The sequence below is a fragment of the Leptonychotes weddellii genome, chromosome 2 (assembly GCF_054177405.1).
Source record: "Leptonychotes weddellii isolate Sample4059 chromosome 2, ASM5417740v2, whole genome shotgun sequence".
Classification (NCBI taxonomy): domain Eukaryota; kingdom Metazoa; phylum Chordata; class Mammalia; order Carnivora; family Phocidae; genus Leptonychotes; species Leptonychotes weddellii.
This window is the reverse complement of record NC_138370.1, coordinates 127,450,608-127,467,520: the sequence shown is the minus strand read 5'-3', so window position 1 is coordinate 127,467,520 and position 16,913 is coordinate 127,450,608. Positions and strand designations below refer to the sequence as shown.

Genomic DNA, 16,913 nt, shown 5'->3' with positions numbered 1-16,913 from the left:
TTAAGCCATGGAAGATCAGGCTATGGGACCCTCTGGAATTGAAAAACTGGCTTCTGAACGGTTCTTTATCAAAAAGTTCTGAGAATGTTGGACTACAGCACTCTCTCAACACACAATGGATATTGCAACTCTTTTCCAAATACTTACAAAATGTAATCTTTAGTATAAATAATATTAGAGCCATGTGATCATTCCCATTAAAAAATCAAAAATATTTTTCTAACTTCTCTATAAAAAATATACACATTCTGGTCCTGAAGTATGGCTATAAATTCTCAAATAATTTGCAATAAAATTAAGCAGAAAAATTGAGATTTGTGGGCCTAAATAAAACTTAATTTTTATGTATAATGAAAATTTAATACATATAAAGCAAGGATATAATTACAGTCCCACTTAGATGCAACATTCTTGAAGCAATATTTCAGAATAACAATCTAGAGGCAATCTCTCCTCTGATCTCTCATAGCATGGGGTTTACATCACACACTGCTTTGTATTTCAGTAATCTGTATGCATGTCTTCTTTTATATCTGATTATTAACTCTTTCAGGGAAGAGACTCTGACTAATTCACCTTTGGATCTACTACAGAATGTAGTATGCTGCTACAGTTAGTAAGCAGTTAATATTTGTTTAATAATAAAATCTATTAAAATTTACATTCAAAAATGAATTCTGTGCATACCATCAGAACATAGGACTTTTACCCACACCTTTTTAATTCATTAAATTGTATTTTCTAAACTCTTATGAAGGTTTTAAAATGCTTAAGATAACTTTTAGCATTTTAAAAATATTTAAATCGAAATATTACTTTTCTAAAAATTTGTATGATTTTTCTAAATGACACTATTTGTTCTGCAAAGAAATTGTATGTCACCCTTAACTTTAGCATCATATTGAAAGTTCAGATCCTAACCCCCTACATTTGAAGGTGTCATTAATACTCTGAATCTATCATATGTAATGTCTGAAAATTTAAACCTTGAACTATTATAAGATTATAGGGCAGTCCTTTCATACTTCTAGCCCTAATAATACTTCTAAAGACAAGTTTGATTAATTCTTCCCTATTACCACCCTCTTCCTCAAATATTTTAATTTATGCTCTTGATTTCTGTCACCTGCCCAGCAAAACCTACCCTCTGGAAAAGGTCTGAAACTAATTTACACTGAAGAGGCAAAAGACTGATAACAGCTCCATGTGAAAGCCTGGTGTGGGAGGGAGCCCTGTGCCTGGCTTCTGTGCCAGGTATGCTAATGTAACCTCCCCAAGTCTCTGTTTCCACATGTATAAAATTAAAGTAGTTAGAATTAATGATACCTAAAATCCATTCCAGCCCAGATTATCACCCTTAGGAATGTTTGTAGCCTTATGCAACATTCATTCAGTTTATGAAGCATCTGAGATAGGTAATCAAATACTGTAATTTCAATACTTATTCATTAAACAAACGTTGATTGAACACTTACTCTGTGTCAGACACTGTACTGGGTGCTTGCAATATCAGTGTTTGCAGAGATCTACTAGGTGATATAGAAGAACTGAGGAAAAGACAACTAAGGAAGCAGAGATCAAAGAAGCAATGCTTAAGCTCTTTCCAATACAGCAAACATTTCCCAAGTTTGGGCAGGAGTACTAAACCCTTCTTATGTAAGGGTATTGGTGTGTACAAAGGCAGCAATGTAAAAGGCACGTCGAGTGTTTTCGGCAGCTGAAGGCTGGGTTACATGGGACAAACGTTCACAGTACTTATCCCAGTTAGAATTTGGCACGCTTTGTGTGATGATTTGATTAACGCGTGTCCCTCGCTAGGCCACAAGTCCCTTAACTGCGGAACAGCGTGTGCCTTTGCCCACTATTGTTTTCCCAGAGTCTAACACACTGTCTCATGCTTAATAAATGTTGAAGAATTAATTTTAAAAAAAAGAGGGTCCTCCCGTGTCATGTCCAAACATCCTGAAGAGTGAACTGTCCACCAAAAAGTCGCGGTGCCTTCTGCAGCCAACCTGAGCTCCTGGGAAAGTCAACTCCTGGAGTGGGGCTCTGCCTGCGCACCGACACCCGCCCGAAACCCCCTCAGGGTCACAAATAACCGTCGAGTCACCAAGCCCTGAGGGCACAGAGCTGGAGATGGGCTAACAGCCGCCCCGAGGCCCGGCCAGGGTTCTCGAGGCCAGCGGCGCCGTCCAGGCCTCAGGTTATGGTGCCCAGAAATGTAGAATTTGGACGTTGCGGAGTCCAGACAGATGGGCAGAGAGGATATATAACAACTGCAGTGACTGGAGAGCTCCTATAGATCTACACTCCGCTCCCGGTCGGAAACACCCGGTACAGTCGCAGGGCAGCTCACTGGACAACCCCGGGGCCTCTCGTAGACGTAGAGCTAGAGCTCCCTCTACTGGCCCTGGCGACTTCGCCTCGCGATTCCCCCAGCCACGCCCAGACTCGCGAGAGTAAGAACGGAGGTCTCAAAGGGCTCCACGGAACGAAACTTCCTATATCTAGTGTTCCTTCACGGAAGGATTTTAATTCACCGGAATCGATTGGCGTTAAAGGGCAAAAGCGAAGAGGAAGGTGCTCTTAACGTGACAAAGCCTGTGGGACGGAGCGGGAGTCCTGGTGCACACGCCAAACGGAGAGGATCCTGGGGGCCGGAAGGAGGTGGAAACTCCTGCAGGGGAGCAATTCGCCTGCAAGCTCCCACGGAAGGAGAGCGCGTGGCTGTTTAAAGAGGCGTGTTGCTGGAGCACGTGGCTGGTTCGCGGAGGTCGGAGGTTGCAGAAAGGCTGACATCGGTGTAGAACTTGAGACCGTGAGTTATGGTGGGGAGATCCCGGCGGCGCGGAGCGGCCAAGTGGGCAGCTGTGCGAGCCAAGGCAGGTCCCGGCCCAGCGGACGAAAATGAAGACGATTTAGAAATGCCACCCTCGCCAGGGGACTCTAGCTACTACCAAGATAAGGTAGATGCTTTCCATGAGGCCCGATCCCGGGCTGCCTTGGCTAAAGGCTGGAGCGAAATGGAGAGTGAGGACGAGGAGGGTGGCGATGAGGAGGAAGAGGTTCTAGCCCTAGATATTGCTGATGAGGACGATGAAGAGGATGACGATGACGATGACGATGATGATGGTGGAAGCTCCGTGCAGAGTGAGGCCGAGGTATCTGTGGATCCCAGTTTGTCGTGGGGTCAGAGGAAAAAACTTTACTATGACACAGACTACGGTTCCAAGTCCCGAAGCCGACAAAGTCAGCAAGAAGTAGAGGAGGAGGAAAAAGAGGAGGAAGAGGAAGCGCAGCTCATTCAGCGGCGCCTCGCCCAAGCCCTGGAAGAGGATGATTTTGGGGTGACCTGGGTAGAGGCCTTTGCAAAACCAGTACCTCAAGTAGATGAGGCTGAGACCCGGGTCGTGAAGGATCTGGCGAAAGTTTCAGTGAAAGAGAAGCTGAAAATGCTGCGGAAAGAATCACCAGAACTCTTGGAACTGATAGAAGACCTGAAAGTTAAGCTGACTGAGGTGAAGGATGAGCTGGAGCCATTGCTACAGTTGGTGGAGCAAGGGATCATTCCACCCGGAAAAGGAAGCCAATACCTGAGGACCAAGTACAACCTCTATTTGAATTACTGCTCCAACATCAGCTTTTATTTGATCCTGAAAGCCAGGAGAGTCCCTGCACATGGACATCCTGTCATAGAAAGGCTTGTTACCTACCGAAATTTGATCAACAAGCTGTCAGTTGTAGATCAGAAGCTGTCTTCTGAAATTCGTCATTTACTCACACTTAAAGATGATGCTGGAAAGAAAGAACTGAATTCAGAAGCAAAATCCACCAAGGCCAAGCCAAAATCTGTTTCAGAGACTGCTGCTGCTGCCTCTGCTGTTGCAGGTATTTCTGATGATTCTGATCTTGATGAAGAAGCTGCACTGAAATACTATAAAGAAATAGAAGACAAGCAAAAGTTGAAGAGAAAGAAAGAAGAAAATAGTATTGAAGAACAGGCTCTTGAAGATCAAAATGCAAAGAGAGCCATTACCTATCAGATTGCTAAAAATAGAGGACTTACACCTAGAAGAAAGAAGATTGATCGCAATCCTAGAGTGAAACACCGGGAGAAGTTCAGAAGAGCCAAAATTCGCAGAAGAGGCCAAGTTCGTGAAGTTCGTAGAGAAGAGCAGCGTTACACTGGTGAACTCTCTGGCATTCGTGCAGGAGTTAAAAAGAGTATTAAGCTTAAATAAAGTTTTCACTTAAGATTTTTGGCAATAATTTTAGATAAATAAATTTTTATTTTTAACTCTTAAAGTGATTGTATTGATATATACCTAACCTTAAATTTTAAAAATTCTTGTCAACAGGGAAATTTGGGTTATTGCTCATTTTTTTGTTGTTCTTTAATATTATTAAAGTCATACTAGGAATTTGGGGAGCAATACAAAAGTGCTTGGTAAAAGAGATGGTGTTGAAAAAAGTTCTCCAATATTCTGTCAAGTAGTAGCCTAGGAAAGTTTCACAGCTGGCTGTGGAGCAACTGTCAAACTTAGAACACTTTTATAATGTTTTTATGAAGAGAATGCACCTTTGGAATTGTCTTATTTGTAAGATAGCCTATAAAATAGTTCTGACATATTATTTTCATTTACCTAAGTAGTTCTTGAGCAGGATACTTGTAATTAATAGGTTTAATGTTAACTTAAAGATTTTATACATGCTGTGTGGTAAAAGCTTAGTAATGAAGAGGAACTTTGGTTAAAAGTAGAAAAAGATATGCTTTAATTACATTAGTTGTGAACATTGTCTAATAGTCCTTAATGTGGTAAATACTGTAAAAATTCCATTTTCAGTACTCTACCGGTGACTTGCAGCAGTTGCTGTTTGCAACTCCATTTGCTGAAAATTTGGTAGGATTACTATGAGGTAAGTGACAAGTTCAAGTGGTAAAAAAAAGTTACATGTTTCTTTAGTTATTCTGGTCTTTAAAGTAGGAGAGAGATGCTGAGATGGTGAACTTGAAAATATCTGGGATGATGCCAGGGAAGAAAATGACCAGACTAGTGAAGGAAAGCACAAAAGATGTTGTAACTCTGTCACTGTTCATTAGCTATTGTTCATTAAATATCTCTAGCTGCTAGAGATACAGAGATGATCAGTGGTTAATATTTATTAAACAACTGCCATGTACCAGTTGTGCATCACCTCATTTAATCTTTATAATAACTTTGTGAGGTGTGGTACTGTTCTCTGTATATCACTTATGAGGATGCTGAAATTCCAGGAGGTTAACCTTATAAAGGACACAAGCTTGGGATTTGGACCTAAACCAGCTTAACTTGAGCCTTATCTTAATCTCTGGCTTACAGCTGCTTCCTCAGTAGCACACATGTCAAATTATTTTATTTTTTTGTTTTCTTATAAAGAGGTAGGTTGGAAATAAAAAGTAACAGTAAGTGCTATGGTACTTTTGAAAGCACTTTATTTATACTTAACATCCTTACTCCTCACAACTTTGGTGCAGTAAATTCTATTAGCCATATTTTATTTTATTTTATTTTTTAAAGATTTTATTTATTTGACAGAGAGAGACACAGCAAGAGAGGGAACACAAGCAGGGGGAGTGGGAGAGGGAGAAGCAGGCTTCCCGCCGAGCAGAGCCCGATTGGGGCTTAATCCCAGGACCCTGGGATCATGACCTGAGCTGAAGGCAGATGCTTAACGACTGAGCCACCCAGGTGCCCTGTTAACCATATTTTAAACATGAGGAAACTGTGGCTCAGTTGGTTAAGCGACTGCCTTCGGCTCAGGTCATGATCCCAGAGTCCTGGGATTGAGTCCTGCGTCGGGCTCCCTGCTCGGCAAGGAGCCTGCTTCTCCCTCTGACCCTCCCCCCTCTCATGTACTCTCTCTCTCTCTCTCTCTCGTTCTCTCAAATAAATAAATAAATCTTTAAAAAAAAAAAGAAAAAATAACTTTCAAGGTCATGTAGCTTTTAAGTAGTAGAGTCAGGATTTCAATCCAGCCTTTCTGGCTTCCCTTTTCTGATACAGTAGGAAAAGTATAGGTTTTGCAGTTAACTTACTAGGGTGCTTTTGAGTTAATTACTTGATTTCCAACTCATCTTCTTCTTCTATATGGCACAACTATATCTACCTTGAAGAGGTGATGTAACAATGGTTAAGAGCTCTGAGATAATAGAAAATGTGTGTTTTGGCTCTGCCCCCAATTCTTGGCACAGAACTCCTAAACTGTTGTTAACTCCTAAGTGATAAGAGCACTAGGAGCATTTTTTTGATCTAACGAGGTGACAGGGTGGCCTGCTTGACTCTGGGATGGGGGCTAGTGCCCAGAAAGATCAAGCCATATTAAAAGCTTGGAATTTTCAGCCTCATCCCCCACTCAACAGAGAGGGGAGAGAGGCTGGAAATGGAATTGATGATTGATTATGCTTATGTGAGAAAGCCTTCATAAAATCCCAATAGTATGAGGTTCAGGGATCTTCCAGATGGGTGAATTCATCCACACTGACAGGGTGATGCACTCCAACTCCATGGGGACAGCATCTTCTGTGCTTGGCACCCACCCACACCTCACCCTATTCATCTCTTCATCTGACTGCTCATCTGTATACTTATATCCTTTAATAAGCTGGTAAACGTTAAATAAGTGTTTGCATGAGTTCTGTGAGCCACTCTAGCAAATTAATCGGACTCAGGGAGGGGGTCGTGAGACCCTCAGATTTACAGCTGGTCAGTCAGAAGCACAGGTAACCCGAACTATCCAGGTAGAGAATGTCAAAATTGAGTTAAATTGTATAATACCCAACCTGTGTCACAATTGGTTTGTGCGGGGGGCGGGGGGCTCACATCTGGTGTGAGAAGTATTGTTGAGTTTAGTAGCATAAAGGAAACAGTTTTCCCAATTCGAGGGCAGACTAGACTACCCAGGTTCGTAACCCATTTCCATCACTTAGTCTATGACTCTGGGTACATCTCTCTGTTCCTTAGTTTTTTCATCTAAACTGGGAGTATTAGTAGCAGTACCTGCTTCATGGAGTTTTTACAAAGATTAATATTAAATTAATAATTAAAGTAAAGCACTTAGAACAATGCCTGTTACACAGTAATCACCTAGTAAGTGTTGGCTCTTACTACAGGGTTGTGACAACACATCTCGGCACACAGGTGCCCAACGAATTGTAGCTAATACAGAAACAGAGATAAAGTGTACTCATATGTAAAAATGATTGAGAAATTAATATCCTAAGTTTGAAAGAAGAGGGGAGCACTGGGTGATCACATGAAGGAATACAGAAAACCTGGCACAAGACAAAAAGCAAGGAAATGAAGTTAGAGGTTAAAAATATTGGATGTTCTATGTCAAATCCCTGCCAGATGTATAAAGTCGTGATGAGGGAAAAATGTTTTAAAGGAAGAAAAGCTTTCCATTTAGGAAAGTGGAAAAAATTATGCCTGTTAAATATTCCTCCAAATATTCCTTCAGAGACCTCACAACACAGTGTAAACAATTCAGGAATAGCTAGGATATAGATGGTGCTACCCTCATTAAAAATGTAAAAATTGGCCTTGCCTGATGTGAATTGATAGTTAATGAAGTAACAGATTGCTAGATATAATATTTACATCATCCAAATTTTGTATATACATATACATACATTTAAAGGGCACTGAGATGTGCTGGGTACCATCCTAGCGTGGGAATAAGTAACTACTCAATGTGATCTCTTACCATAGTGACTCACTTTGTGAACTCAGGAGTGTCATGGGTAACAGTTCCAATAAAATAGATTACTGGTTTCTGGCATCAATACAAAGCAACAACCTGTTAGTTTTATGTCAGCATGTTGAGCTGTGGGTAACTATTGAAAATAAAAATATTAAAAATTAAAGTACAAGAAAATACCAAATTAGTGGTCTAGTGATTTACTCTACCACTAACCAGCTGACTAGCTTTGAGTAGTCAGTTTTTCTAAGCCACAGTTTCTTACCTATATTCTTATGAAGGAATTAAATAAAATAAATGTATCCCTTTAATTTTTGTGTAGAAATAAATGTATTTGCTTATCAGACCTCTAAAACTACCTTTATGGTCAAAGCTTTTGGCACCTGGGAAATTACTTTTTATAGTCTTAAAGATACACAAAAGATTATATCTCTGAAGAATGGCTAGAATTGCTTATTCCTTGTTGTCTGAAGTAAAAGACATAAACATAACTTAAAAACATATTTTAAGTTAATATGTTATAGTAATTTGTTAACATTACCAAAATAATTCAAGAAAAGTGAAGGTCAGTAAAATTTACATCTCAGGTCACAATGAGAAACATGTACCACTGTCTAAATAGTAAATGATTCCAAAAAATCATGCAGGATTCAACTAGAGTTCCAAATCATTCAAATGGAATATTACTTCAGGTAATAAATCAGAGTTTAAAAATTCTTTTAGATAGTGATTCTTTCTAACACATTTGCATTATTCCATTAAACGTTTAAGCACAGAAACAGGATAAAAAATTTAACACCACCCAAATCAACAAGTGTTAACATGTACGTTTTAAGTTTTGCTTAAAGTATATTTTCTCAGTATCAAAGTTTTTAATTTAGTTACTTCAGCTATGCAATCCAGATGTTTTCTGGATTCCTTCAGCTATACATTTTTGAAGAAGAAAAAAAGATTTTTTTAACGTTTGCTTTAAATGATAGTAAATATTAAGAATCCACATTTTTAAAACTATAAATAAAACAAAGAAAGCCCTGGAGAAAATGAATAAAATGGTCTGTCTTAAGAGAAACAATGTAGGGTAGCAATTAAGAGTTTGACCTCTAGAGCCAAACTGAGTTTAAATCCCAGTGTCTCCACTTACAGTGTGTCTTTGACCTACTTAATCTCTGTTTCAATTTCCTCACACTGAATCATGTATGATGTTATACTCATTTAAATAGTTAAACCATATAATATACATTTAGAACAGCACCCGGAAGGTAAGTGCTTAGTGTTAGTTAATATTAATCTTTTTTTTTTTTTTTACTATTAATCCATTAAAAAAAATAATTTACTCCACTTGAAAGAGTTAATTTTCTCCTTGGTTCTCTCATAGTGCTTTACAGACCAGAGTGCCTAAGGATGAGGTAGTTAAGTTTAAAAAGCAGATTTCTGTGCCTACCATCACATTCAGATTTAGCTAGCCTGGTGTTAATTTAGGGACCTGTATTTTTAACAGGCACCTCAGATGATGCTGATCCAGATAATCTATAAAATACACTTTGGGAAACACTGCTCTGGGCACACTGGTTTTAGGTTTCTCTTCGCCAATAACAGACATGAATGAAATTAATTACAAGAATGATATATGGTGTGGCATTAACATGGGACTACAAAACGTCGGTGGTAGTCCCTTGAGAATCTGTTGAAAGCAATGGACCTTCCCCCAGAACAATAACCTAGGCTTAATCACATTTATATACCACAAGTGGGTTTCTGAACTCTGAAGCCAGGCGTCCCAGGAAACCTTACACTAGAGAACTGTTCCTTTTATTTACCCTTAAGCATTGCTTTATATGGCCTATGCTAATACATGTACTAGGAGATCATTTTATGATGGGTGAGAGAGGGGATTATTCAAAATAAGTAGATGACTAAACAAAACCTGATTAGCACTCATAATTCTTTATACTTATTAAATGAGCTCTTTTAGACATACAGTTGACACTTGAATATGGGAATTAAAGATGCCAATACCCCTCTCCCCATGCAGGTGAAAATCCTGTATCATTTTTGACTCCCCAAAAACTTAATAGTCTACTCTTGACCAGAAGCTTTACTGATAATATAAATAGCAGATTAACACACATTTTCATATTATGTGCGTTATATAATGTATTCTTACAATAAAGTAGAGAAAAGAAAATGTTAAGAAAATCATATGGAAGAGAAAATACATTTACCAAACTGGACTGTATTTATTGGAAAAAATCCAATAGAAGAGTGCCTGCTTGGTTCAAACCCATATCGTCAAGGGTCAGCTGTACTTACATTTCTAATTACGCCACATTCAAACCTACACATAAAGGGAAATTAAGGCCAAATAAATAAGTTTATTCCTTAGACTTCACTTCAGTCCAACTTCTCTCAATCACTTCTATTCAGGGACCCAATGGCACAGAATTTTGATAAGATTTTAGAAAGAGGAAAAGGATTTCTGAGAACTACCAGAGGAGTAAATCTGTTGTGTATTGTAAAAAGGAGAAACTCAAAGATGGGAACTTTGGGAGTACACACATCGGTGAAAGAGAGAGACACCATGCAGTTGGAGCGATTAACTGCTTAGGATGCTATGGGACCTCAAAAGAGGCATGTACCTCTTACATAAGGCAGGCAGAGAAGCTCTATTTGAGTAGAATCTTGGAGGAAGAGTGAGTGTGGCAATATGGGGAATGCCAAACATTTGAAAGTTTATCCAGGGACGCCTGGGTGGCTCAGTTGGTTAAGGGTCTGCCTTCAGCTCAGGTCATGATTCCAGGGTCCTGGGAGTGAGCCCCACATCAAGCTCCCTGCTCAGTAGGAAGTCTGCTTGTCCCTCTGCCTCTGCCCTTCCCCCTGCTTGTGCTCTCTCTCTCTCAAATAAATAAAATCTTATAAATAAATAAATAAATAAATAAATAAATAAAGTTTATCCAAAGGCAACAAGGGGGAAACAAGGTTGGAAGATAATATTGGAAAGGTAGGGAGGGGTTAGATCATGAAAGACCTTAGATTGTATCCCAGATATGGAGAAGACAAGCAAGGTTTTTTAAGAATCTATGCAACATAATTAGATCAACCTTCAGATAAGTTAATTACTCATTCTAAATGCTGTAGAGCAATGGAATTGGAATAGATTAAAAATAGAGGCAGGAAAACCAGCTAGGAGTCATTTGCAATAATACAGGCAAGAAAAGATTTCAATTAAAGCAGAGAAAACAAATTAAGCAACAGATTTGACAAAAATTTAGAAGAGAATTTGATGAATGCATGAGAAGTGGAATAAACAGTGAATAAAGTCATAGAAGGTCAGAAAACTGAACAGCCAAATAGTTTCAGCAACACTATTATTAAAATTCCAAGCTGACACAAAATACCATAAGCTTCTCCAGCATAAGCCTGTTGAACTCTACTTCTCCACAGTAAACATAAGGAACACCACTTTGCTCTTTGCTAGAATTTCATTAAAAAGATATAATTATCAAACTATTAATCAAAATCATCCCTCAACATGTTTTATTTTCTATTATAAAGGTAATGCCTTCATCATAGACTATTTGCAAATACAGGAAAGTGGAAAAATGGAAAAATACATCCATGTTTCTTCCACCCAAAGAAAACTGCCATTGTTTGACCTAGGTTAAATATTTTGCTGAAGATAAATATATGTCTTAAGAGTGCACTGTAATCCTATTAAGAATATTGTATTAAGAGTAGTTCTTATAGGGGTGCCTAGGTGGCTCAGTTAAGTGCCCAGCTCTCGATTATGACTATGTCATGGTCTCTATCCAGGTCCTGGGATGGAGACCCTTTTTGGGCTCTACACTCAGTGGGGAGTCTGCCCAAGGATTCTTTCTCTCCCCTTCCCTCTGCCCCTGCCTGCTGCACTCTCTCTTTCTGGGATAAATAAATAAATCTTAAAAAAAAAAAAAAAAAGTAATGCTTATATTTCTAAGAGTTTTACAGAGAAAATAAACATGGAGAGGATATATATATTGACTAAGTATTTTTGTAATTAATGTTTTGCAAAAATAAGTAACAGTCATCAAAACCTTGTGATTCAAAAGTAAAGGACAGTGGACTCTACAGAGAGCTTTCACACTGAGGCTTTATATTAACTAATCAATATAAATAAATTTCTGCATTTATTAAAATCAGAAGTTAAACATGAGATCTTAAATTGAGTGTATAGTTTTCAAATAAGTCTTTTCCCAAGTACCACACAATGAAAAACAAACAGCTCAAGAAAACCATTTTTTAACTTTATTTTAAAAGATTTTATTTATTTGAGAGAGAGAGCACAGAGGGAGAGTAAGAGGGAGAAGCAGACTTCCCGCCAAGCAGGGAGCCCAATGTGGGGCTTGATGCCAGGACCCTGGAATCATGACCTGAGCCGAAGGCAGACACCTAACCAACTGAGCCGCCCAGGCACCCTTATTTATTTAAGTTTTATTTATTTAAGTAATCTCTACATTCAACATGGGGCTTAAACTCATGGCCCCAAGATCATGAGTTGCCCTCTCTTCTGACTGAGCCAGCCATGAGCATGGAAAACCATTATGTTAGAATCATAATAAGCCTATACATTACACTGAAAAAGAAAAGAAAAAAAAAGTTCCAACCGTTCCCAAGTAGTATTTTTTCTCTCACCACAGCTCTAAAAAGCTTATGCTAAAAGTACATCCATGACATTGATCTCTAAAAAATTTTGTCGCATGTTCTAAGGGTCCATCCTTAAGATCACCAAAGGATTTCAAAAAACCAAAGATGGATAACTAAAAACAAAATGAAGCTAAGTTGAAAAGCATCTCTTGCTTATTTCACAAGAAAATTAATAAAGCTTGATTCTTACAGTGGCTTGGATTTTGTCACTTTAAAACAGAATAGTAAGATATTCTGTGAATTTTCAAGAAGCAACATGTTTAGGCTTGTTTTTATAATCTTGGCTTCCTTAAATGTATGTAGCAGCTGAATCAACCCTTATTGCACTGAAGCTTATGCAGAGCTGTGATCATATTGATCCAAAAGCTAAAAGCATAAGCAGCTAGGAATGTGGAGTACCATCCACCTTTAAAGAAAAGGCTCATAAATAGCCTTACCTATAAATTTTAAAGAACTCATATTTCAGCTGGTTTCATTACACTGCCACTTAATGACATAAAACATAAATAGAACTGCTTTAATGCAGAGAGGCACACACAAAAAAAACAATTACATTGCAAGATTCCACAGCATGTCAATGTTTCTAATACCTATAGGGATCTTGACTAACTAGAAAGGAGAAAGCTGGCAATTTAGACTAGATTACATTTTGTACTTTAACTTGGTGACTTCCTTGGCTGATTGTGATCTGTGAGGACTCTGCTCTTTTCTTCTACCTTCAATGGAATAAGTGTATATTCTCGTCAAATTCTTTACTAAAACATTGCAAAACATCTCTGTGAAGGAGCTATAATGATACTTAAAATTTTCTGCATGCAAAAACAAGGTAAAATATCCAGTTAAGGATGGACATTAAAACTATATAATACACCTGGAATCTTTTAGTTTGTCTCCTCAAGGTATTTTACAGTTTGTAATTCCTAAAAGGCAAACATATTTTTTTATCAAGACTCTCACCCTCACCAAGACTGAAATAAAAAGGCCAAACAACCTCCCCAAATGCTAAATACATGATGAAAAAGTTTTTTTTCCTCAGTTGAGTTTGTTTTATTACTGAAAGTTATATGCTGTTTTGCCACAGTGATAAAATATACTAATAACACTTTACCCCATACCAGATCTTGTCTTGAAGTCTTTACGAGTATTTCTTATTTAATCCCCACAACATCTCTATGCGTAAGTAATATAATAATTTTTACAAAAGAGGAATCCTGGCTCAGTACTCACTCAGTACTTACTCAAGTAGGCAGCAGCGCTGGGATCAACAGGTCAGGAAAATGCCAGAAACCGAAAAGCTACTAAGAAACTGTCAGGCTCCTTGAAGTTAGCTTCTCCTAAACATTTTTTTAATACTTTTGTTTAAAAGTTTTGGTGAAAGATAGTATTAGAAGTTTCATGTTAATTCCATGTAATTTCAAGGGTGATTTTCAGAGAATAATAACAATAAAAAGGCTTATTTTCCTAGAGAAGTATAACTTCCTCTACAGAGGGAAAGGCAGACCAGAAAAAGAGAAAAGCAGGTAAGCAGAAATGTTCCACAACAGTGATTTTTAATTATAAGTCAACATGGATTCTATGCCAGCATTTTGCAACCTGAACACAAAGCTAATCTGCTAGGAAATACGGAGGCAGGTTCACAGAATCCAGCGTAAGAAATAACGATAATAACTGGAAAATGTCTTTATTAGAGAAAGAAGTGTTTACTTATGGGAATTACTGGATCAGTAATCATTGATTCAAACATTCAAAATAAAGCAACAGCGGCCAATTACTAGCGAGACACAAGCACAATGAAAGTGAAAACTGTCGACCTATAATAGACGCTTGTCCTATAAATTCTAATCTGTTTAGCTTAAAATGCACTCATGCGCACCCAGAACACCAGAAAACCAGAGAGTTGAAGTCAAAGCAAAGACAAGATTTCTATACGGCGCACATGACAGGGAACAAAAGAGGTGGTAGAAGGAAGACACCCACCTCTAGTTTCTCACATAAAAAGCTCAGGAATCAAAACCGTGAATCAACCGTTAAAGTTCTAGTGTGTGAAAGGCAAATGGTACAGTTTAATACCCAGGGGGAGGGAGGTTCCTTTTTAAAATTAGCTTTCGCCTCTTCTCCCACCCAGATCTTTGTGCCTCCGTGCTACCGCTGAAGTTAGGCGGCAACACAGAAAAACGCCGCTACCTATTTCGCCAGGTCTCCCACCTTTCAAGCCCCGGCGTCCAAACACACCTGACGGCTTAAGAGGGCCGGGCCAGGGGCGGGTAAGGACGAGGCACTGGGCGCCGTCTCCTCCCCTAGGGTCGGGAGGGAGGTCAACGCCGGCGGAGGGAAGCGGAAGGTGGGAAGTGGGAAGAGGAGGACGCCGCCCCCTAGGGGAGCCGCGCCGCTAGGCGGGGGCCGGGGCGGGAGGAGGCGGCCGGTAGGGAGACCGCGCCGTCGGGCGGGGCCGTCGCTCCAGCTGGCTCGGACCGCGGCGGGGCGGGCTGTAGACGGCGCGGCGGAACCTAGACGCCGGCCCGCGGCCAAGGAGAAAGGTGGCGGCGGCGGCGCGGACGGGGACGAGGCGGCGGCTCGCCGCCGTGACCCTCCTCTCCCCTGCCCGACCCCGGGAGCGAGTCGAAGGCGGCGGCGAAGGAAGGAGCGAGAATGGCTGAGACCTCGCCGCCACGCACCGCCAGCGCGGAAAGTTGCAGCGAGGAGCCGGCGAGGGGCGGGGAGCAGCTGCTGGAGGAGCCGCGCCGCGCTCCAGCCGGGGGCGCGGACCGAGAGGGCGAGGCGGGGCCGCCGCTGGCCTCCGCCGCCGGGCAGTCGGAGCCCGGCTCGCCAGTGGCCGCCCCCTTCTTCCTGCTCTACCCGGGCGATGGAGGCGCCGGCTTCACAGCGCGCCCGCCGCCGCAGCAGCAACAGCGCGCCTGGAGGACCCCGCCGTCGCCGGGCTCCCCGCTGCCCTTCCTGCTTCTGAGCTACCCGAGCGGCGGCGGCGGCGGCGGCAAGCACCGTGAGTGGCGGCGGGAAGGGGGGACTCGGCCGGGAAGGCGGGGGAGGGGGAACTGCCGCGGTCCGGGCGCCGGACTGTTTACCTCCGAGTCTCCCCAGGCCGCGGGCTCCCGCTCGGCCTCCCCTCCCCTCCTGGGCCGGGCGCTCGTCCTCGCCAGCCTCCCACGTGCTCCCCGGTCCCAGCCCCGGGTCCCAGGCTGGGAGCCTTCCCGAAGGAGGCCGAGGAGGGGGCGGCGCCCAGAGACCCGGCCGCGCGGTTGGCCCGCCTTCTGCGGGCTCCCGGCGCCGCGGCCGCGGAGTAGGTGTGGCTGCGGCGCAGCCGCCGCCCGGGCTGCCTCAGTTGTACCACTAAAATTTTTACCAGCATTCACGCCACATCCGTAGATATCACAGATGTGTCCCCCGATTGAGAAGAGAAATCAGGAACAGTGCCCAAGACGACGAGAAGGGAATGTGTGGCTTTGGAAGGGCCCCTCGCGAGATTGTAGCGTTTGGCAGGGAGAGGCCTCCACCTTTTAATAGCACGGATGGGGGAGCCCTCTGATTGCAGCGGACCCCACTTGGTGCTTTATCAGTCAACAGATGTTTATTGCTACTGGCCATGAGCGGGGCCCTAGAGTAGGGCAATGTGTGTAAAAAGACCTGGAGAGTGTTAAATCTGGTTTAACAAGACAGGGTCTTACAGTATGAAAATGTGGCTGAAGATACAAGGCGTGCGGGGCGCCTAGGTGGCTCAGTCATTAAGCGACTGCCTTCGGCTTAGGTCATGGTCCCAGGGTCCTGGGGCTCCCTGCTCCACAGGAAGCCTGCTTCTTCCTCCCCCACTCCTCCGCTTGTGTTCCCTCTCTCACTGTGTCTCTCTCTGTCAAATAAATAAATAAAATCTTTAAAAAAAAAAAAAAGATACAAGGCGTGCTATAAATGTCAAATACTTCCCTGTATGAGTTCGGAAAAGGAGGAGAAACTTGCTTAGGGGGATGAGGGAATCTCTTTCCTAGAGATAGAGCTAGAGATTTCTTTGATCACTGCAACAAACCTTTTAACTGCTCTACACAAACAAGAAATCCCGACTTTGCCTTTTCTACCCTACCCCATCCATCCCCTATGAGAAGATTAACATTAGTCGAATATTTTCTGTGTGCATGTGCTGTGAATATCAGAGTTAATCCTCACGTCTCTGTGAGACAGATGATACCACGTTTTCAGATAAAGCTGTATCAGTATTATTGAGTGATCTGTCCCAAGTAACAGCCTTAGAGAAGGAATGAAGTTGACCCAGATTCCTTGCCTACCAAGCCTGTCCTCTTTAAGCAAACCCCAGACTTTGGAAACTGGTGGCATGGTTCTCCTAGCTTAGGGGCCATTGGATTCAGCTTGAGGTAGTAGTCCAGTGTCACCTTTTCTGTATTACCTAGAAAGAGGGCCAACACTGACCACTGCCTAACAGTCTTAGTGAAACCATAGTTTGTGTGTTGGGGTGGTCTGTGCTAATCTCC

At 41.6% G+C, this 16,913-nt stretch overlaps 2 protein-coding genes across 3 annotated transcripts in view; both read left to right on the top strand.

The window, feature by feature from the left end:
- The first annotated feature begins 2,530 nt into the window (after positions 1 to 2,530).
- UTP3 (UTP3 small subunit processome component) lies at positions 2,531 to 4,297 on the top strand. The gene has a single exon (XM_006729327.3). It carries the CDS (start codon positions 2,826 to 2,828, stop codon positions 4,239 to 4,241), a length of 1,416 nt encoding a protein of 471 aa, XP_006729390.2. The 5' UTR covers positions 2,531 to 2,825; the 3' UTR covers positions 4,242 to 4,297.
- Positions 4,298 to 14,934: 10,637 nt separating this feature from the next.
- The window catches only part of RUFY3 (RUN and FYVE domain containing 3), a 78,976-nt gene continuing 76,997 nt past the window's right edge, over positions 14,935 to 16,913 (top strand). For both annotated transcript variants that reach the window (XM_081812298.1, XM_081812303.1), the window contains exon 1: positions 14,935 to 15,418. In XM_081812298.1, the coding sequence (XP_081668424.1) occupies positions 15,067 to 15,418 (352 nt within the window). In that variant the 5' untranslated portion in view covers positions 14,935 to 15,066. The remainder of the gene's footprint in view (positions 15,419 to 16,913) is intronic.